The following is a 19,005-nucleotide window of genomic DNA, read 5'->3' as shown; positions in this document are numbered from 1 at the left end:
TTTTCTTTTTCCTGGTGGCTTAATTGGACAATACCACCAGTTATATTGAATCAAATGGCGCTGAGACTAAATTTCCAGGGTTTGTTGCTAAATCAACAAAATAATACTAAATAACAGAACGTTTGCAGATGCATCAAATAACATCTAATCCAAACAAAATATGCAAAGGTTGATGTGTGCTGTTAGATGACTATTCTCGGATGCTGTGATTGATTTACTGGCCATTAAACCATGGCGTCGCTCGGGGAGGGGGCGTTCGATAAATGACAGTCGATTAAAATCACAAGATCTCTTTAGATTTTTAACAATGCATTGAAACTAAACATGCTTTCTTTCGGCAATAGGTCAACATTTATCATATTTGTCGCAGCAGAGGAAAGAAAAACCGGTCGGGGGAGATAAACGGGTTCGCCCTCCGGCTGTGGGGATCTGTGTGACGTCGCCGCTCACCGACTCACAGACTGCTGGCTGCTGCAGCGCTTGCCTTATTTTAATGTGGGTTTGTGACCGCGAGTGACCTCAATGGAAACACTGTATTTTACCATATAGTCGGTATTTTTATGATATATATAGCGTCACTGGGTTTTAATTGTGTGTTTTACTTGGTATTTATCGTAAACAACGCGACAAGATAGAGTCTAAGCTAGGGTCGCGCGACCCTCATTAGCTTGCAAGCAGCCGGGCTAACGTTAGCTGGCTAAGCTGAAGTAAGTTAGCTGCGTTTCCTGACAGCGGCATTTGTGCCTGCTACAGATGCTAAGCTAGGTTAGGCTAGGCTAGTGCTTCAATGGATAAAGCTAAGTCAATGATGGACAAGAATGCCTCTTCGGGACCTTATCATGTCAACAACGGGCAGAGCCAGCGGGGATTTCACGGGCACGTCGCGGTTGCTGCTAACGGCAGCTGCAGCAGCAGCGCTCCATTCGGCTTAAACATCGGACCCAACAGCAGCTCGTTTGAGAGCATCCATCATCTCCATCGCGGGGACGATGTGGAGTGCAACGGTTCCCCGGCTAAGAGATGCAGACTCCGGCGGAGGACTGAGTCCATACGACGGAGCAGACCCCGTAAGTAATCAAGCAGTTAAGGAAACGTTGAGACACAATTTAATTGACACGTGTTTATTCGTGCATAATGCAACGCATACAGCACAATAATATCCAAAAAGTAAATACGGTGCTTGTTACTCTGCAGTGCAGGGCTGATCAGCCCGTCCGTGCCGCGTTGCAGTGACAGTAGCAGCCCTTCGGCAGACCGCGTGGGATGTTCAGTTATCATATTCTCAGGGCTAATTCCTGCACAAGATCACTATCTTGCCATTTTCGACGTCCTCATCCGCGTTAAGTACCGGATCCGGCAGATCTGTCCAATCCCGCCGTTGCCAGGGAGACCCCTCTTGTTTATATGGACCCTCGGTTGCGTTCGGTGCGGCGTGATTGGTTTGTTATTGGTGGTGAAAAAGCTCCTGATAGTGGGCTTGGCTAGTTTGGACCAATCAGGAACCGACTCTTGTCTCCTGGAGGCAAGTTACATGGGGAGGGCCACGCCCCCTTATTTACTGACGTGAGTAAAGATCACCCAGGAAACTTTGCTGTTTTACCGCATAATGTATAAAAGTATGGGTTTCTGCGCTGTAAACTCTGTTCAGGCACCCGAGATTGACTTTATTGCTTGCACGCGCACGCGCTGTTAACACCTTTTATATGAAAATTGGTGTCGTTTTCCTTCCCGTTACTCGTCGAGTCTATTTGGCTGAGAATGAAGCTCATCAGTGGAAAGAAACCCGGTAAGTCTGATTTGGGTTTGGTCCCATTCTGCTTGGGAAATATTGGCATTTCAACTGTTGTGTCATCTGCCATCCACAAGTACTCTTGGTTTTAGTTTTAATCCCATGGTTGTCAGGAGAGAATTGTGGTTTTAGACTATAAGCTTTAAGGCAAACATGTGTTCCTGTGAGAATGATGCAAATCTGAGGAACATTTAATCTACAGCAGACAGAGTTTCAATCTGGCAAAGGATTTATCGTCGCCGAGGGAGACTGTCTTGGTGTCACTTGCTCACATTGTTGGAACTTGCAGAGAGACCAGCTGCATTTTTAAGGTCCTTATTATTCAGTCATGTAGTCAGCATTCCATACAACTGTCAGGTATTGTATTGAGAGACGTGTAGGAGAGGCAGTAACCAAGAAAGGGTGGAGAGAGTTTCAATGTATGTGAATCTGTTTTCCATATGAACCTGTGTATGTGTGTAAATATTGCAACCTTGTGATGACTTGATACTTTGGTTGTGGACTAAGATGCATTATTGTTCACCAAGTGATGATGGATGAAAAGATCCGCCTGTTTGGATAAATGCATTAAAGGAGTGTCTGATTAGTAGATGTTACACGGGTCCTGTTGCTGCTCCTCTGCTTTATGGCTGAGTAATCATTGGATGCTTTCCAGTCGTTCTGATAAACCCGGATGGCCCACTAAGCTTTCCCATTCAGCTCTCACCCTGGAATGTATTCCACCACAGAGATGTGATCCTTTTTTTTTTCCACTCTAGTTTCCGACTTGGTTATGTTTTACAGTAGTTTTAGCAATTGCATTTGTGTGCGATTCATGTGTCGCTATAGAGGCAGTATCCTCAATAGCTGCCCCATGCAGCCACCATGAATGACAAACATAAAGTTGTGACTTGATTTCATCAACAGATGAACGAGAACACCAGGGAATGTTTTCTGAACGACCCAGGAACGGTGGACGGATGTTGCCCGTTGTTGAATTAGTTGCGGTCCCATGTAAATGAAGTGGGAACGGATTTAGAGGCCAACTGAAACTCTGCTTCACTGCACGAAGCCACACCTGCTCATTGAGGATTTTGTTCCCATTGTTCTCATCTTCTGTTTCTTTAGAAAACAGACGGAAGAATGAAGCCCAGTGAAACAAGTGCTGATCTGTCTTCCACGACTCTTGATATAATCACCTAAAATGTGCTTTTAATCTAAACTCACTCCTGACAAACCTTTCAAACTTCGGCAACTGGGTCACTTTTAAGCACGCAACATCGTACTTTGGACTCCTCGTTGGTCACCCCGGCTGTTAAAAAAAGAAAAAAGCTGAGTAAATTTAGTGTCAGACAAAATCCTGGAGTTAGGCATTTGACAGCGCTTCAACATTTGGGTGCAGCAGTGTTTTCTACTGTTATGGGAGGTGTAAGCAATGGTTAACACACGCAGCCAATGCAATATTTCTGTGGATCATAAATGTGGAAACTACAGAGAACGAGCGACACTGTAGTAACACGGAACAGAACGTCGATAAGACCATATCAGAGTTTAAAACATCTTGTGCTGTTCAGCCAAAGTGTGTTATTACAGCCTCTGTTTCCACACAGGAGAGGGTTCAGCTGCTCACGTGTATATTAGTTCCTCGCCTTATTGTGCTAGCACGCTGTCTCTGTCTTTCCACCCGGTCCGCCAACAGCCGGCCCGTTTCACCTGGTGTGTGTGTGCGTGTGTGTGTGTGTGTGTGGGGGGGGGGGGGTGCAGGCAATCAACCAGACTGCATGTATACACATACCCACCACATGAGGGGTCGCGTGTTAAGGTGTGTCAAAGACCTTTCACCCATATAGACGCTCCTCAACCCCGAATGCTGGTCCTTGCCACACTGACCTTTGCCACAGCACAGATCACGTGTCTTGTGAACCTTTAACATAAGTGTTGTCACTTTCCCTCAACCCAAGGTCATATTAACTCGTAGAGCTCATTAGAGTGTATCAGCCATTAAATCTAAAGTTACTGGAACCCTTTATTTATATTTAAGTTAACTATAGTGCAATTCAGAGTGAAATCTGACACAGTGTCTGATTCGGCTGTTGCTGTGGAGTTCAGTGTCAGTCACAAGTGTGGTGCACATTGTTGAACACCTTGTTTGGGCTGTGAGGGAGATTGTATTTCTCTCTGCAGCATTCCACGCTTGGCATAAAGAAGTTTCATGGTTTAATGGATGAGGCATCAGCCAGTGATAAGACCTTTTTCTGTTGGTAAACAAGTGAATTTTACAAGATTTATATTTTTCCACATAAACGTCACAGACAGATCAGATGGTTTTTCAAATTCCAGCTATCCCGGTTAAATAGTTTCAGATCTTATTTGTGTTTCTCCCACAGTGACAGTCCTGCTGATTGATTTCTTCCCGTTCTCCTGTGTTCTCCAGCTTTCCCCTGGTTTGGTATGGACATCGGCGGCACACTGGTGAAGCTGGTCTACTTTGAGCCAGTTGACATCACTGCAGAAGAAGAACAGGAGGAAGTAGAAAACCTCAAGTCTATTCGACGCTACCTCACTTCAAACGTGGCCTATGGTATGTGTGCTCACACCCATGTTCCTCTGTTAAAGCAGGTGTAGCCAGTGTTTGTTAATGGCCACACACTTCCAAATGTTGAATCTAGGAGGTGAAGCTGACACTAACAGGAATATCCTCCCTGCTTCCTTTAGGTAAAACTGGTGTCCGAGATGTTCACCTGGAGCTGAGAAACCTGACGATCTGCGGTAGGACCGGTAACCTGCACTTCATCCGCTTCCCCACACAGGCCATGCCCCGTTTCATCCAGATGGGCCATGACAAGAACTTTTCCAGTCTGCACACAACTCTGTGTGCCACTGGTGGTGGTGCTTACAAGTTCGAGAACGAGTTCAGGACGGTGAGTCCTTCGTTTTCGATGCAGCTCTTGCAGACGTTCTTCCTAAAACGGAATTTCCATTTGTGAAATATGCTAATTTGCAGATCCTTGCCTGGTTTGTATGGTTGTCATTGCTTAGACACACAAAGATGTTTGCACAAGGTTTAAGCTTATTGCAAACAGACATAATTAGTTCATGTTAGGACATTTTAGATTTGATGGGTTACCAAAGTGTAGGACTTTGAGGAAGTCGTCATAGGGCTGAAAGTACACCAAACCACTGTGGAACAAACAAAAAACAACAATAAATAAATTTTCCTTCCAGCCCTGAGAGAGGGAACACATTCTCTTCCGTTCTGTCAGAGAAGGTATTGACCTTTACACCTTCCGTTAGCTCAGACAGAAGGTTCTGTTATTGTAGCCTTTGTTCTGTAATGACTTCAGGGCCTCGGACAGGCCGTATGTTCTGTGGCAGCAGTGACCTTTAACCTGCCTCGTTTGTCCTGCAGATGGCTAACTTAGAGCTGCTGAAGCTGGATGAGCTGGACTGCCTGATCCACGGCCTCCTGTATGTTGATCGGGTGGGCTTCAACGGACACCCCGAGTGCTACTATTTTCAGAACCCCTCGGACACCCAGAGCTGCATGAAAACGCCCTGCACCCTGGACAACCCCTTCCCCATGCTGCTGGTCAACATTGGCTCTGGGGTCTCCATTCTGGCCGTGTACTCGGAGAACAACTACAAGCGGGTGACCGGTACCAGGTGAGCCGGGTCAGCGTGGCGAGTTCAACACCTCCTGATGCAAGAACGCCATTAGCAGAGCTGAGGAAGTGATATAATACTGATAATGCTGCTGCATCCGCATCTGTTTGCGTTACATAAATAGCTTAGTTGCAGCCAAGTGCAAATTTTTCAAGATTTGCTTGTTTTGTTTAAGCGGCAAACATCTGAAGTGTGTGTCATCAAATCGGTATCAGTGAGGGTTGAACTTTGGTGTGGAGGGTTCTGGGTGACAGATTGCAGCACGGTGGCTTTTATAGCCTTAATAAAATCATCTGACGCAACACAATCAGTGTTTATCATTCTCTATCTCTGCTCATCTTGTGTACCTGGCTACTTATGTAATTGTAGAGCTTAGAGTGTTGCAAACATTTGAGAATGATAATAAATCTCCAGCGGTGTTAATGTTCCATATCATGGACCCTATCATTTGTGGGTATCTTCATTTTTTATTCTCATTTCTCTCTTTTTCCTCTTCTAGTCTGGGAGGTGGGACATTCCTGGGGCTTTGCTGTTTGCTGACGGGCTGCGAGACCTTTGAGGAAGCGTTGGAAATGGCCAGCAAAGGCGACTCTACCAATGTGGACAAACTGGTTAAAGATATCTACGGAGGTGACTACGAACGCTTCGGCCTCCAGGGCTCCGCTGTGGCGTCCAGGTGATTGTGCTGGATTTATTTATCACCCTCTGGAACCAAAGCTTTTAATCTGATTCACAACAAAAAAAGTAAACGCACAAATAAATGAGCAACAGTTTCATGCAAATGATTAAATGCATAATGTAGATGGATATTTTTACATATGCATTTAATGATCATTTGTTTACAAAGATCATAACATTATTTATCACAGTCTCTCCAATCAGGGGCCAGCGTGTTACTGCATCTGTCTGTCCAAAGGTTTGATCTATAAAACAAGATGATAACTGAGTTTTTTTTTTAAGAAGGTTGCCGCATTTCCTGCTGTGATTATGAAATCTGCCTGTCGGTTCATGTTTACATCCTTTCACATGTCGTCTGATACAGGCGGGTTGTTCTTTTACAGTTTTGGTCACATGATGAGCAAAGAGAAGCGAGACAGCATCAGCAAGGAGGACCTGGCCAGGGCGACGCTGGTCACCATCACGAACAACATAGGATCCATCGCACGCATGTGTGCTGTCAACGAGGTACACACACACACGTCCCTGCGATCTACCGCTCTCGACACACATCTGAGGTTCATGCTATAGAAATGAAATGTGAAACGCTAAACACACACGTGCGGCTCAGGGTTTACAGCTTTTCACACCTCAGCATTGTAAAACCTGTGTACATATGTTAGAAAGGGGAATGGCAGCTTCCAGCAGCCCTAACCTCTTTGTTTTTAGGTCTTTGATGGTTTGACTTCAACTTGGACAGAGCTCTTATCAGAAAATGAAAGATGAAATACGCAGAAGTGATCAAATAAAACCAACCAAAGATGAGTTCAAGAAAGGTTCTTGTGTTTGCAAATCCATCTGGAGGGAAAGACCGCCTCTGTTTGCTTTTCTTCTGTCTGCTGTGAGCTTCTTTACAGTGTTGCCTTGTGGCATGGCGATCAAGCAGCATTGTACAGGGCTATCACCGCACACAGAGCTGCGGCTAACGCGCGTACAACGGGTCACCTGACAGGAAGCTGGGTGTGGAATTTTTGTGTGGAACTAAACAGTCAAAAGAAGTGAAAATCCAAAGAGCTGATTTAATGTACTTCTTTTGTGGGCTTATCCTAAAACGGTGAACAATCAGACCCTTATTTACACGTTTCTTAGCAGACACGTTGACCTGCACTGATAAAAGCAGTGACATTTCATTGCACGCTAACCTCATTCACTTCAATTTACATTGCCAAAGTCCTGTTTACAGAATTTGCTAATAACTGATCTTTTGAAATTATACAAATATGACATATTCTCTGTTGTAATAATGTGGGTTGCTTTCACAACTACAGTGATCACTTGTCATTATAGGCCCCAGAATGAGGAAGTTTCCAGTTCAAGCCCTCAAGTGTGATTAGTTGTAGTTAGAATTTCATCAGAAGGAAAATAACTTTTATGAAGAAAGATTCTTATAAATGAACTTTAATAGGTTTGCAACATACATATAAATAACACATATCCGTCATGTTCTTTAATGGTACCGGTATTTCTTGTGATGTGAGAGCAGTCAGAATTATCACTGTTTAAAGATATCCTCTGTCCCAGAATATTCAGATATTATAAATCCTTTTTTTTTTTTAGACTTTAGGTCTCTGTGATTTTTCATTTTCCCCCAAATTCAAAAGTTGGCAAAACTGCGTGTTTGACAAGCACAATTTTGGATCAAATATTTGGACAGAGTATTTGAATTTTGACTTTGTTGCAACAGGTCTTCTGCCGTACCCACCTGTGAAACTCCTACTATTCATTTTTACAATTTTTTTAAGATTCTGTGTAGTTTAGGCAGAGCTCCTTAGTTCATGGAAAAACATTTTGAATATAACCGCGGTCTTTAGCGCCGCCGTGTGGTTTTACAAGGAAAATACATGTTAAATACCCCGTCATCAGTTTCACCTGACTGGTTTGATTTATTCTTTCTTTTTTCTTTTTGTTTGTCTCACATCAGAAAATTGAACGTGTGGTGTTTGTTGGGAATTTCCTCCGAATTAACACTGTATCCACCAAGCTGCTAGCTTATGCCATGGACTTCTGGTCCAAGGGACAACTGCGAGCCCTCTTCTTAGAGCATGAGGTAATCTTTAAATGCCTTAGATTTGATTACATCTAGACTGTGTGATACAGACTGGTAAAACTGTATGTGTGTGTGTGCGTGTTTGTGCGCGTGCATGCATTTCCACCAGGGCTATTTTGGAGCAGTTGGAGCACTGTTGGAGCTGCTGAAGGCAGCAGAAGACCCCTGAAGGAAACGATATTCGGGCATCACCAACCTTCAGTGCTGTTCTTCATCTATGAACGCTGTGATGTCAACAGAACTCGATGCTGTGATGTCATCGACTCTTATCGCTGCTGTAAAGTCTCTTTCACAGAGGCCACAAAAGGAACATTATTAGACGCAGAAACTGAGACAAGCCATTTTAATAATATAATTCTTGTAAATAACAACAAACTTTAACATTCATCTCTGTGATTTCCCAGAGTTTCTAATATTGTGAACATTAATTTATGGGTTTCTGTAATCATTTCTGTTCTTTCCTGTCCCTGTAGTGTCAGGAAGGGCAGAGATGCAGAGTGTGTTAGTGTTTTGGTTTGTTTTCTTAACTATGTGTTCATGTGATTAGCTACTGTAGCATTATAATCCTGGAGGCTTCGCTGCCCAAGCGCACAAATCGTGCAAAGTGTCGATGTTTGCACCTAAGTGAAGTTACGTCTGGATGAGTTTGCGAAAAGGTACTTGTGAAAATGTGCAACCAGAGGAACACTAGTTAGTAACGAGTGCCTCCTACCACCATCTAACAGTGCACGTGGGTGGTTTCCCAGCTCATAACAGGCAGCCGGGGAAGAGTCGAGTCAGTAAATGAGGTTGCAGGGTTTCCCATCATGCTTCCCTCTACGGAGTTCACTCACTTCAGATCCTGTTTCATGTGTCGGTTTAACTCTTGATTTGTGATTCCCTTGTCAACATACTCGTAGTATTTAGCACCACATCGCTATGGGGGGCAGTAACCAGGTTAGTGTTAGATGATAGGACCAAGACTTGTCTTCCAACCGGCGGTGTGAAGGATCTGATCTTTGTTGCTAATGAGCTGCAAAGTCCCAGTTGGACCCAGGAACCAGTGAGGATGGCTTGTCTATGTCTGCTGCCATAATACTTGAGCATTGTGGAGAACCGTTTCTAACCATTTTATATTTCTTCCACCTTGCTGCCTTGGATTCAGACTCTGGTTTAATGCGGCACTCTTACTAAAAAAAAAATCCTCTCTCAGAACAAATGAGCTTTTCTTGAATCCCAGTGCATGAAAGATGGACCATGTGTGTACTGTATTAATCCAGATCTACTGGCATCATGATCAGAAACATAATATTGTGTTTCTGCAATGGTGCCTTCATTGTATGAGATTCATCGTATTTTCTTGACTGCTGTTTAACCTTAGATGTTGACGCTATTAGTAGTATTATGGTACCGTTGCAGTTTGACCGGGATTGAATTTAAACTAGCAGAATTGATCAGAACTGAGGACATTAGGCATGTTGTTGTGGAAAGTCCCATTAGAACTCTAGTTTGCATGCTTCTGTCCCTCTAACTTACCCGTAAGAACATCCAGATGCCATATTCAGAAGAATCTTTATCAATTTAAGGAAGTTGATTTTAGCATGGTCTGTGTCTGTAACTGTCATTATTGATCAGAGCTGATTTTAAGCAGCAGTGTCACCCCCCCCCCCGCCGACCGCCACCGCCCACCCTTCCAACAACTGTCTTCAACACTGTAAAGGAAGTTTCCCCTTCACTTGGACCTGGTCAAACGTTTTCTCTGTCCCATGTCAAAGCGGCTGGTGACCGCTCCGTCATCACCGTAATAGATTAAGGGAGCGCTGTCCTCATTCCCGGCTGTGTTTGCCAGCTCCAATCCAACCAGTTAAAATAAGCCTGCGCCTGTTGATATTGTTCCTGCAGTGTATGTGGGTATCAAACCCTCATCATTTATTAGAATCTTTCACGCTATCTGACGTGATCCCCCAGTTATTAGAACAGTGACAGTTCCTACATTGTAGTTTTATCCATCCAGGGTTCGCCAAACGTGCAATTTACTTTTTTCTTTAACTCCAATTGATTCTCAGCACTTACACATATGTAAAGTCTTTTATTTTTGTGATTTTGTGGAGATTTTTCCTCTGAAAACCTCCAGGAGTGTGTTTCTTTCTCTCCTCCTCTTGTGCCACGTGCTCCAGTCCAGTCGGTTGCCTTCATGTTTTAACCTGTTGTGCCCTCTTTTGTCATTATCACGCTGAACTCGACCAGTTTGTGTCCCAGTTTTACTGTTTTTGTTTATTTTGTCATGTTTTATCATTGCACTGGACTCTGTTTGGCATTCACACACCATCTGCATCCATACAAAGAATTCCAGGAATACTGTGAAAGACCTGGTTAGGAATTCTGTATGTAACTGGAACGGGTTCACGGTTTGGAAACATTTGACGTCCATTTATTGTCTTGCTTTTTCCTTATTGGATGCCAATAATAGTCGTGATGAGTTCATGTGGTTTGGAAAATGCTTGGAAAACTGTTTCACTGGTCCTTGAAATGTAAACCTCGGCCACCTCGCAGCATACGGATGCTGACTACAGTAGAGAAATTTAGTATTTTACTGGAAAAACAAGGTTTTTGTCATGACAAGATGTTCAATTATCAACTGTGCCTGTTTAAACTGTTGTGTTCTCTGTTCCAAAACTTTAGTTGGGGCCTTAATGAAACTTGCTGCCATTCAAAACGATGTTTTGTTTTCAGTAATTAAGGTTGATGAAGCCTGTCCTTCAGAGTTTGGCCCAGATGTGAAGCAACAATTGAGGCTTCGCAGTAAATATGAGTGTTTCTGTCTCAATGACAGAATTGAATTTGGTTCCCCCCCATTGGACCAGCAGGACATAATTCCAAAGGATTTAAGGCTTTTATGACTTGCCAAATGGCAAAAATTACATCATTATTGTGGAATTACCCAACCCTCTATGCAGTAATTTCCTTAGTCCATAATTTTAGCTTTGGTTTGGGGAACAAAAACATATGCATCCTAGTTGTAAAAATCGGACTCCAGAAGAGTTTCTTCTTCTGTTGTTGGTCGAGCTGATGAAACCGTGAACCGTGAACACCATTGAAGGGGAAGCTCGCAACAGGATGTGTGAGTGAAGCCGAGAGAGAGGAAGGTGCACGTGTGGTGTCGACATTCATCTCTTTGGAACCTCTGAAGCAAATTTCATATCGACCTGTAACTGTTGAGGACGATTGTCAGGCCTGGCCAATTGGCCGACCTTTAGACCTCAGATCTGGTATGATGGCCGACCTTTTGACCTTCGTATCTCCTCCCTGCCTCCCTTCAGGATGTCTTCAGAGGTTCCCGAACTGTTCAGTCATCCTGTTGCGTGAACCCCCCCCACTTTACAAAGTGTCTTCTGGATCACTTGCTGTACAGGACAGACCTTTTCACTCCTCTGTGATTGATTGTATAAAGATATTGTAAATAATACCACTCGTTCTACACCAGCAATCAGCCTGTTGATAAACTGGGTTTAACTGATAACGCGACTCGTCTTTATTTAACTCCTGATACTGTTTGTTTATCAGTAATCTTTCGCACATTTCTTATCTTTCGCACATCCAGTGAAAACACCCATTAAGGCAGCTGCCCTGGGGTCGGTTCCTCATCAGCAGGGCGCCAGGAGCGTCTCCCAATAGCTCTCCCAGACCAGCCCCCCACTAACTGAAGCATAGGTGTCAGTCCCAGACCAGGAATCCTAAATCATAGACCATGTTGGAACCTGTGAACAGGTGACACCTCAACAGGATTCTACTGAATAATATCCCAAAGAACTTCTGAGATATATATTGTGACTTTTTTTTTGTTTCCATTTAGATTGGAGAAAGAGGTCAAATCTAGGTCTAATTACCCAAATTTGATAGAGTTTTGGTGCTTCTTTACTCTTCATAATATAATTTAGCTATCTGCTCTTCTGTCTCCTCCTGCCTGCTTCAGAAAACTGTGGAACCACCCCAGGGTTTTATTGTGTGTGTGTGTGTGTGTGTGTGTGAGACAGTGAGTGAGTGAGAGACAGTGAGTGAGAGAGAGACAGTGAGAGAGAGAGAGTGAGGGAGCTAGACAAGGCAGTAAAACCTGTATTTCATTGTTGGCTCTGCAAGCTGAGGTGAGGACCTTTCTATTATTTGTCTTTGAGTTTGTGCTGCTTTAGTCAGTTTTTACCTGTTTGTTCCTCCACAAATGCCCTTTTTCAGCGCAGCAAAACAACCCTCCATTATTTACACGGACGATGTCTTAGACTTCGGTATTTCTAAGTATTTCTATTCTGTCCTTTCAAGCCTCTTTTTAATCAGGGGTTGAGGTTGTTTTCACCAGACAATCCCTCCTTAGTGGCTTAGAAAAGCTCAGGTTGTTGTGTTTGTGATGCAAAAACAGCCCAGCTGGTGCAGAACCAGAACTTTTCAGCTGTAAAGATGCTGCCGCAGGGACACATGAGACGAACTTTTTCTTTTATATCATAAAGAAAGTGAATCTAACTGGTGAAGAAAATGACCTGAAACACTCAGGTCCGAGGTAATACAACCGCTAGGACTGAGCAGGAAGCGTTACACGTGCACCTGCATGTATGCCCCTCCCCTCTGGGTCACAGGAGCCCATTAAGCAAAGACCTTCAGCTGCTGAGCTGTTGCTTTTGTGTGTTTGGCAACAGGAAGATTGTTTCCTGACAGAATAGAATAAAAACTCCCCGCTCATTAACAAAGAGGTTTTCATATGGTAATAAGCAGGCGGAGGTGCTGTAAATACGGCCTGTGGCTTGTGGCTACGCTGCCTTTGGCCTTTCCTTTAGCAGTGGTACATTTACTCAAATGCAGAGGGATTCATGCGCAACCTTAAATTGCTAAAGTTTGTCCATCTGAAACTCAGAGTTAAGTAAAGTCAACGGACTTCTTTATGATACTATGTTTTGGTTTTGCTCCTTAAATGTACCCACCGTCATCAGTTTCACTGAATCCTACAAGAAATGGATGTTGTACTTTCCTATCATGAGCAAAGGTCGTGCAGATGTGTACGTCAGCATGTTGATCGACCGAGGCGTTCCTCCGAGATCACTCTTTCAGCCTCTTCATTTTGCATGTTCTTCATTTGAAGATGTTTGGATCCGGCGTACATATATTTTTCCTTTCAACAGGAATTTAGCCTCACTCTGAACCCTGTGAGACCATTCACGTTCATGTTTTACCTCCAGGGCTCCGTTGCCCCTCTGACAGAGGAAATAAGCTGATATGGTTCTGGCCGGAGCGATGTCAGCAAGAGTCGGCAAAGAGGAGAAGCTTGCGGGGGACAGGATGGTCCCACGGACGACAAGCCCACCTGAAGGAGGATGGGGCTGGCTGGTCGTCGCTGCATGTTTCATTGCAACCATCTGCACCCGTGCTGTGACCAGGTGATATTAAGAGTGTGTGTTTGAGCCGCTAAAGAGCAGCGTTTCAGCTGAGATGCTTCCATTTAACAATGCTGAACTGAATTAATTTTCCTTGAGCTTGTGCACACTTTTGCTCCTGCTGAGGTTTTTATGTTTCCTCATTTACCATGAATGTGTGAACCGCAGGCATCAGATATAACAGTTACAGTTATTTAGAGGATCTCTAGGAAATGATACCGTGCGCTGTGAGGGCTGTTTCAAGTCATAAACCAGGCTGCCATAAATCAGGAGTCAGGGAGTGCAGAGGAGAACTCTTATCTATTATATGATGTTTTGCATTTTCAAGTATATGTTTGAAATCGATAGAGAATTCCAGCTCAGAACACTTATGAGCTGAATTTGCTGTTGGATTGAAACTATTTACATGGCAACTCAGTGTTAACAAAAAGGTGTATTAGCCCAAAGTACACATTTCACACATATTTATTTGGAACTATTTGAGTTGGTCAAGGATATCTTCACTTTGCAAAACCATGAGGGACCAGTAGCCTACATTTAGTGGGTCTAGTATAAAATTCTAAATCATCAAACACGAATTATTGGTAAACAATATACGCTTAAATATATTGGTTTTATTTTGGACAGTAAACACAAAATCCACTGAACCCAAATTGTCCTCTTTCAGATGCGTTTCTGTTTTCTTTGTGGAGTTTCAACTACGCTTTGAGAAGGATTATTCATCGACTGCCTGGATTCACAGCATTACTGACGCCACCACCATGCTCTGTGGTAAGAATGGGACCGGTATCTATATGGTATTACTTCAAAACATCGCTTGTTAACGCGCATTCACTAGACGTGTGCGCGGAGCAAAGACAATAACCTCACCCGCAGGAACTCATCATACTGATGCCCCCTTGTGGCCACAAGCACATACTACAATACATCGCTGATTTTACAGAAGGAAAATATGTTATCAAATAATTTTACTAAAATATATTAAAAACTACATATACATATCAGTCAGTAATTTCACAAAAAGGTCCATGCAAACTGTTTGCAGCTCCTCTGGGTGGTTTCCTTGGGAACTGGCTCTCCTGCAGAGTTACTATCATCCTAGGAGGCCTTCTGTCTTCAGCTGGTCTGATTCTCAGCTCTTTTGCTTCAAGTCTGGAACAGCTATACTTCTGCACGGGGGTCCTTACAGGTAATATTCTACATAACCCCATAATAATGCCACTTTTGTTTTATCAGACGAGTAGGGTAACAAAGTATTGTGTCAATATAGTTTGCTTCATTTTTATTTACAATTCGTCTCTATTTTGGGGTTTTTGGAGTAACATTAGTGAGGTTATTCAGAATTATCAAAGTGCAACAGTTTTTCCTGGTCTTTTGCATCCTTCTCAGGCCTTGGCTTTGCTCTCAGCTACACACCAGCCATATCCATGGTTGGGGTTTACTTCAGTGAGAGGAAAGCTCTGGCCTATGGCATCGCCATGTCTGGTATTCACTTCTTGAGTCGTTCTTTTTAGAGTTTTATCTCTGTAACTATCAATAGTGCCAATCACCCCAGTTCATATTTGACCTCATCTCCAGGTAGTGGAATTGGAACCTTCATTCTGGCTCCTACAGTCCAAATGTTCATCGAGTATTACTCCTGGAGAGGAGCTCTACTCGTGCTGGGAGGATTGGTTTCCAACCTGTGTGTCTGTGGTGCTCTGATGAGGCCGCTGCATCCCAAGAGAGCAGGGAGGTAAACACTGCTAATTGGTGGCTAAAGTCAGTGATTTCACAGTTAAAAGCTTCAGAATTACCTGATAAAAAAGATTTGTTCTGTTATCTGAAGGACACCGGAGAGAGATGTGGAAAATCTGGTGGAAAACAGCAACACAACAGTGTCTAAAGACACCAAAGAAGCCGAGTGTAGACAGGCGGAACCAAAGCAGCTGGAAATCAACCCCACAAAAGACGGTACCCTGGTCATCACAGCCAACACAGGACTGAAAATCAACAGACTTGAAAACAGTAAACTCGGTCCCGAGAGCACAGCTTTGCTCTCAATGCCGTGCCTGCCTGGATTAACAGCTCAGAAGTTAACCAACTGCATTTTATTCAGCAACAAGCTAACAGAGACGATGCTGGGTGAGGCAAAACTTTCCGAACACAAAAGGAGGTTCTCGAAAGAGGAGCCAGCCACCGTGAACCCTCCCTCAGAGCCGATTGGCGGGACAAAACCTGCACCGGGAGGCTGTTTAGGTTTTTGGGCAAACCAGAAGTTTCAATTTCTACTGGCCCCCAACTTTCTGATTCTGTCTGTGTCCTTCTGTTTTCTGGCCTATGGATGCAGCACTCCAGTGGTTCACTTAGTTCCATACGCGCTGAGTTTAGGCTTAGAACAAAAGCAGGCTGCCTTTCTCATGGCTATATTTGGGGTCAGTGGCATTGTGGGTAACATCACGTTTGGATGGATCATGGACAGAAAGTAAGTTGAGGGAGGAGATGTGTGTTTTTTATGTGTGTGAAGTGTGCGTGACAGATGTGATGCCTTCTAGGTATCTGAGGAGGCATCGCCTGCTGTGCTACATGTTGGCATTAGGCATGGAGGGCCTTTGCTGCATGTTTGTTCCTCTCCTTCACTCTTTCCCCCTCCTGCTGACATTCTCCATCTTCTATGGGGTCTTCGATGGAGCGTATGTGGCCCTCATCCCAGTGGTGACTTCTGATGTAGTGGATGCCACCAATTTGACCTCTGCCCTGGGTGTGGTCTACTTCCTGCACGCCATCCCATATCTGGTCAGCCCTCCAATTGGAGGTAAATGTAGCTCGCGTCCACCAAATGAGTGATTGGTCATCTACAACCATTTTCCACCCACGGTGTGTCTTGCTGTCTTTCTCCAGGTTGGTTGGTAGACAGGACAGGGAACTACCATGCAACCTTCCTCCTCAGTGGGGCGTCCTTCATGTTGAGTGCCGTGGTCCCCGCAGCCATCAGCCTGTTAAAACATCAGCGGAAGTCCAACTCCTGTGCCTGGACGCACGCTCCCAGCCCGCTGGAGTCTCGGTGGACTCCGCGTGATGGGAACATTTCTGATGCTTCTTGCAATCTGATGAAAAACTCCGAACCAGGGGAAGGCACGGACCTCTGAGGGATATGAAGCGCTCGAGATGCAACAACATGACCGGAGCAACACACGCGCGTTTGCTTCTAGATAAGTAAAAGACAAACAGTTCGTACGAGAGAAAAACATTTTTCTAAATATAGGAGGTCTCCAAACTTGAGCCTCTTAAGAAAAGCTCATCATTTTCCTTTATTTTTTAATTTCTTTACTAAAATACCAAAGGCAGAATTGCGCAATCTGAACCAACAGACAGATGAAGGAGCAAGTCAGTCAGCAGTCAGGCTCCATATGCTGTGTCCATTAAAAACTTCCAGAAGCACCAAAGAACACATTGCCACAGATTCTCAGACGAAGGTCATCATACTGGATTTTCACCTGATCTCTGGTTCCAGTGAACGTTACTGGACATTTTTGTATCAGTGCACTTTATACAATGTACTTTTATATCAGTGGACCATCGGAGCGAGCCTAACATTGAGGCAAATCTTTGTGTGCGTGTGTGCGTGCGTGTGTGCGTGCGTGCGTGCGTGCGTGTGTGTGTGTGTGCGTGCCTGCGTGTGTATGTGTGTGCGTGTGCGTGTGCGTGTGTGTGTGTGTGTGTGTGTGTGTGTGTGACATCCTGTGCTGCTGTGTATGGACCCAGGAACAGGGAGCCCTGCAGAGCTCTGCTGCAAGCACAGCCGCTTCTGTTCTCTGTTTCCACAAAGACAATGCTTCACCTCTGAATTCCAGCCAGCGTGGCTGTGTGACGTCACATGTGGTTTCTACCATCAAACACTGGGGTGTGATGAGAAGTTTCCACTGTGTAGGTGGATGAGTGGGAGGAGGGCCGGGGGAAGGGGGAAGGGGGGGGGGGATGTTCCTTTCTGCTTGGCATCCCCAAACACAGAAAAGAACTTCCCCCTCGACTCTGTCACAACATCCTCACACACAAGCCTCTGATTTTTTTTTTTTGATGTTACAGTGACATTAAAGTAGCACATTAACACAAAATTTCATAATTTCTTCATGCTCATCTTCAATCCTTTATGGTGAAATAATCCTAATAAGACATTTTCCACCCATTCTAGATGCTATAATAGCTTCTTTACGATCATTAAATATGAATTGTGTAATATCTCTAGTGAGAGAGGCATCTAAAAATAGTTCTTTCACCTTCCACCTGTAATATCAATAAATCAATCAATCATTCAATCAATTTTTATTTATATAGCGTCTGTTACAATCAAAATTGTTTCTAGGTGCTTTACAGAATCCCAGGGCCTGACCCCAAACATGCAACAGTAGCAAGGAAAAACTCCCTTTTAACAGGAAGAAACATTGAGCAGGACCATAAAGGAATACATTAATACTGGACTCAAAAGAGTTCTCTATCTCTGTTTAAAGAGGCTCTCTCTCTCTCTCCCTCTCTCTCTCTCTTACACACACACACACACACACACACACACACCTGCATTGTTGGTGTACACTAGATTCACTCTCAGATAAATGTCATGCTGCAACCAGGTGCAGGTTCCACGTGTGTGTGTGTGTGTGTGTGTGTGTGTGTGTGTGTGTGTGTGTGTGTGTGTGTGTGTGTGTGTGTGTGTGTGTGTGTGCGTGTGTTCTCTCTGACATGTCTGCTGCTTCTCGTCAACATCTTAAATTATTGCCCCACCCCATACACACACACACACACACACACACACACACACAGGCAGAGAGGGGGAAGATTTATTTGTCCCCAGCATGTCAGGATCATGCCATCACACACCAGAGGGCAGATTCCCATCTTCTCCTCCCACCTCTTTAATGGGAGGGACTAATGAAATAATTTCAATGGAAGGCACCAGCTATTAAACTGGACTGCTACAAGCAGCACATGAAGCAGCTTGGCTGAAATTTCCTGTTTTCCAACTATTTCACTGAGATACTTGAAATATTTCAATAACAATGTTGCAGTCCCTCCATTTTTTTTTTTTTTTTTTTGCTTTTGTCCTGTGTGCACCAAAAGTACCACCACTACCTTTCGCTGGTTTAAGATCAACACTTTCTCTTTTTCCACCTCCCACACAGTCATGCATGTGCGTGCGTGCATGTGTGTGTGAGTGTGTGTGTGTGTGTGTACATAATTAGGAGATATCTCAGCATCCACTAACAGTGGTATCATTTTAGAAAGCAGATACGGAAATAAATTATGAGACAATACAGGAGGGACTGCATACTGAGATGTGAATCAGAGAGACCTCTGATGCACAAAGAGTTTAAAAAAGGAAGAAAGAGTTGAAACAGGAAAGAAAGACATGCTCCTTTGTTGTGGAAGGCGTCCTGTTT

The 19,005-nt window shown here is 44.0% G+C and overlaps 2 protein-coding genes across 6 annotated transcripts; both read left to right on the top strand.

Moving 5' to 3' along the window:
* The first annotated feature begins 348 nt into the window (after positions 1 to 348).
* Positions 349 to 11,694, top strand: pank1a (pantothenate kinase 1a). 3 transcript variants are annotated; one of them, XM_029835179.1, is made up of 8 exons: positions 349 to 1,067; positions 4,203 to 4,349; positions 4,484 to 4,689; positions 5,178 to 5,431; positions 5,931 to 6,107; positions 6,493 to 6,616; positions 8,070 to 8,195; positions 8,305 to 11,694. In XM_029835179.1, the coding sequence occupies exons 1-8, from the start codon at positions 788 to 790 to the stop codon at positions 8,362 to 8,364; spliced, it is 1,374 nt and encodes a 457-aa protein (XP_029691039.1). In that variant the 5' UTR covers positions 349 to 787; the 3' UTR covers positions 8,365 to 11,694. The 3 variants fall into 3 exon arrangements, with proteins under 3 accessions (XP_029691039.1, XP_029691042.1, XP_029691041.1); XM_029835182.1 differs by lacking the exon at positions 349 to 1,067 and adding an exon at positions 1,556 to 1,786; XM_029835181.1 differs by lacking the exon at positions 349 to 1,067 and adding an exon at positions 3,561 to 4,029.
* A 601-nt stretch (positions 11,695 to 12,295) lies between these two features.
* LOC115249709 (monocarboxylate transporter 12-B) lies at positions 12,296 to 17,508 on the top strand. Of its 3 annotated transcripts, XM_029835834.1 has the most exons (9): positions 12,296 to 12,316; positions 13,397 to 13,594; positions 14,259 to 14,362; positions 14,637 to 14,780; positions 14,981 to 15,076; positions 15,170 to 15,326; positions 15,420 to 16,055; positions 16,126 to 16,385; positions 16,472 to 17,508. In XM_029835834.1, the coding sequence occupies exons 2-9, from the start codon at positions 13,434 to 13,436 to the stop codon at positions 16,717 to 16,719; spliced, it is 1,806 nt and encodes a 601-aa protein (XP_029691694.1). In that variant the 5' UTR covers positions 12,296 to 12,316; positions 13,397 to 13,433; the 3' UTR covers positions 16,720 to 17,508. The 3 variants fall into 3 exon arrangements, with proteins under 3 accessions (XP_029691694.1, XP_029691693.1, XP_029691695.1); XM_029835833.1 differs by lacking the exon at positions 12,296 to 12,316 and having other exon boundaries at positions 13,257 to 13,594; XM_029835835.1 differs by lacking the exons at positions 12,296 to 12,316; positions 14,981 to 15,076 and having other exon boundaries at positions 13,257 to 13,594.
* The last annotated feature ends 1,497 nt before the right edge of the window (positions 17,509 to 19,005 follow it).

Source organism: Takifugu rubripes, chromosome 4 (genome assembly GCF_901000725.2).
Source record: "Takifugu rubripes chromosome 4, fTakRub1.2, whole genome shotgun sequence".
Classification (NCBI taxonomy): domain Eukaryota; kingdom Metazoa; phylum Chordata; class Actinopteri; order Tetraodontiformes; family Tetraodontidae; genus Takifugu; species Takifugu rubripes.
Note: the sequence above shows the minus strand (reverse complement) of the source record. Positions and strands in the feature narration are given on the sequence as shown.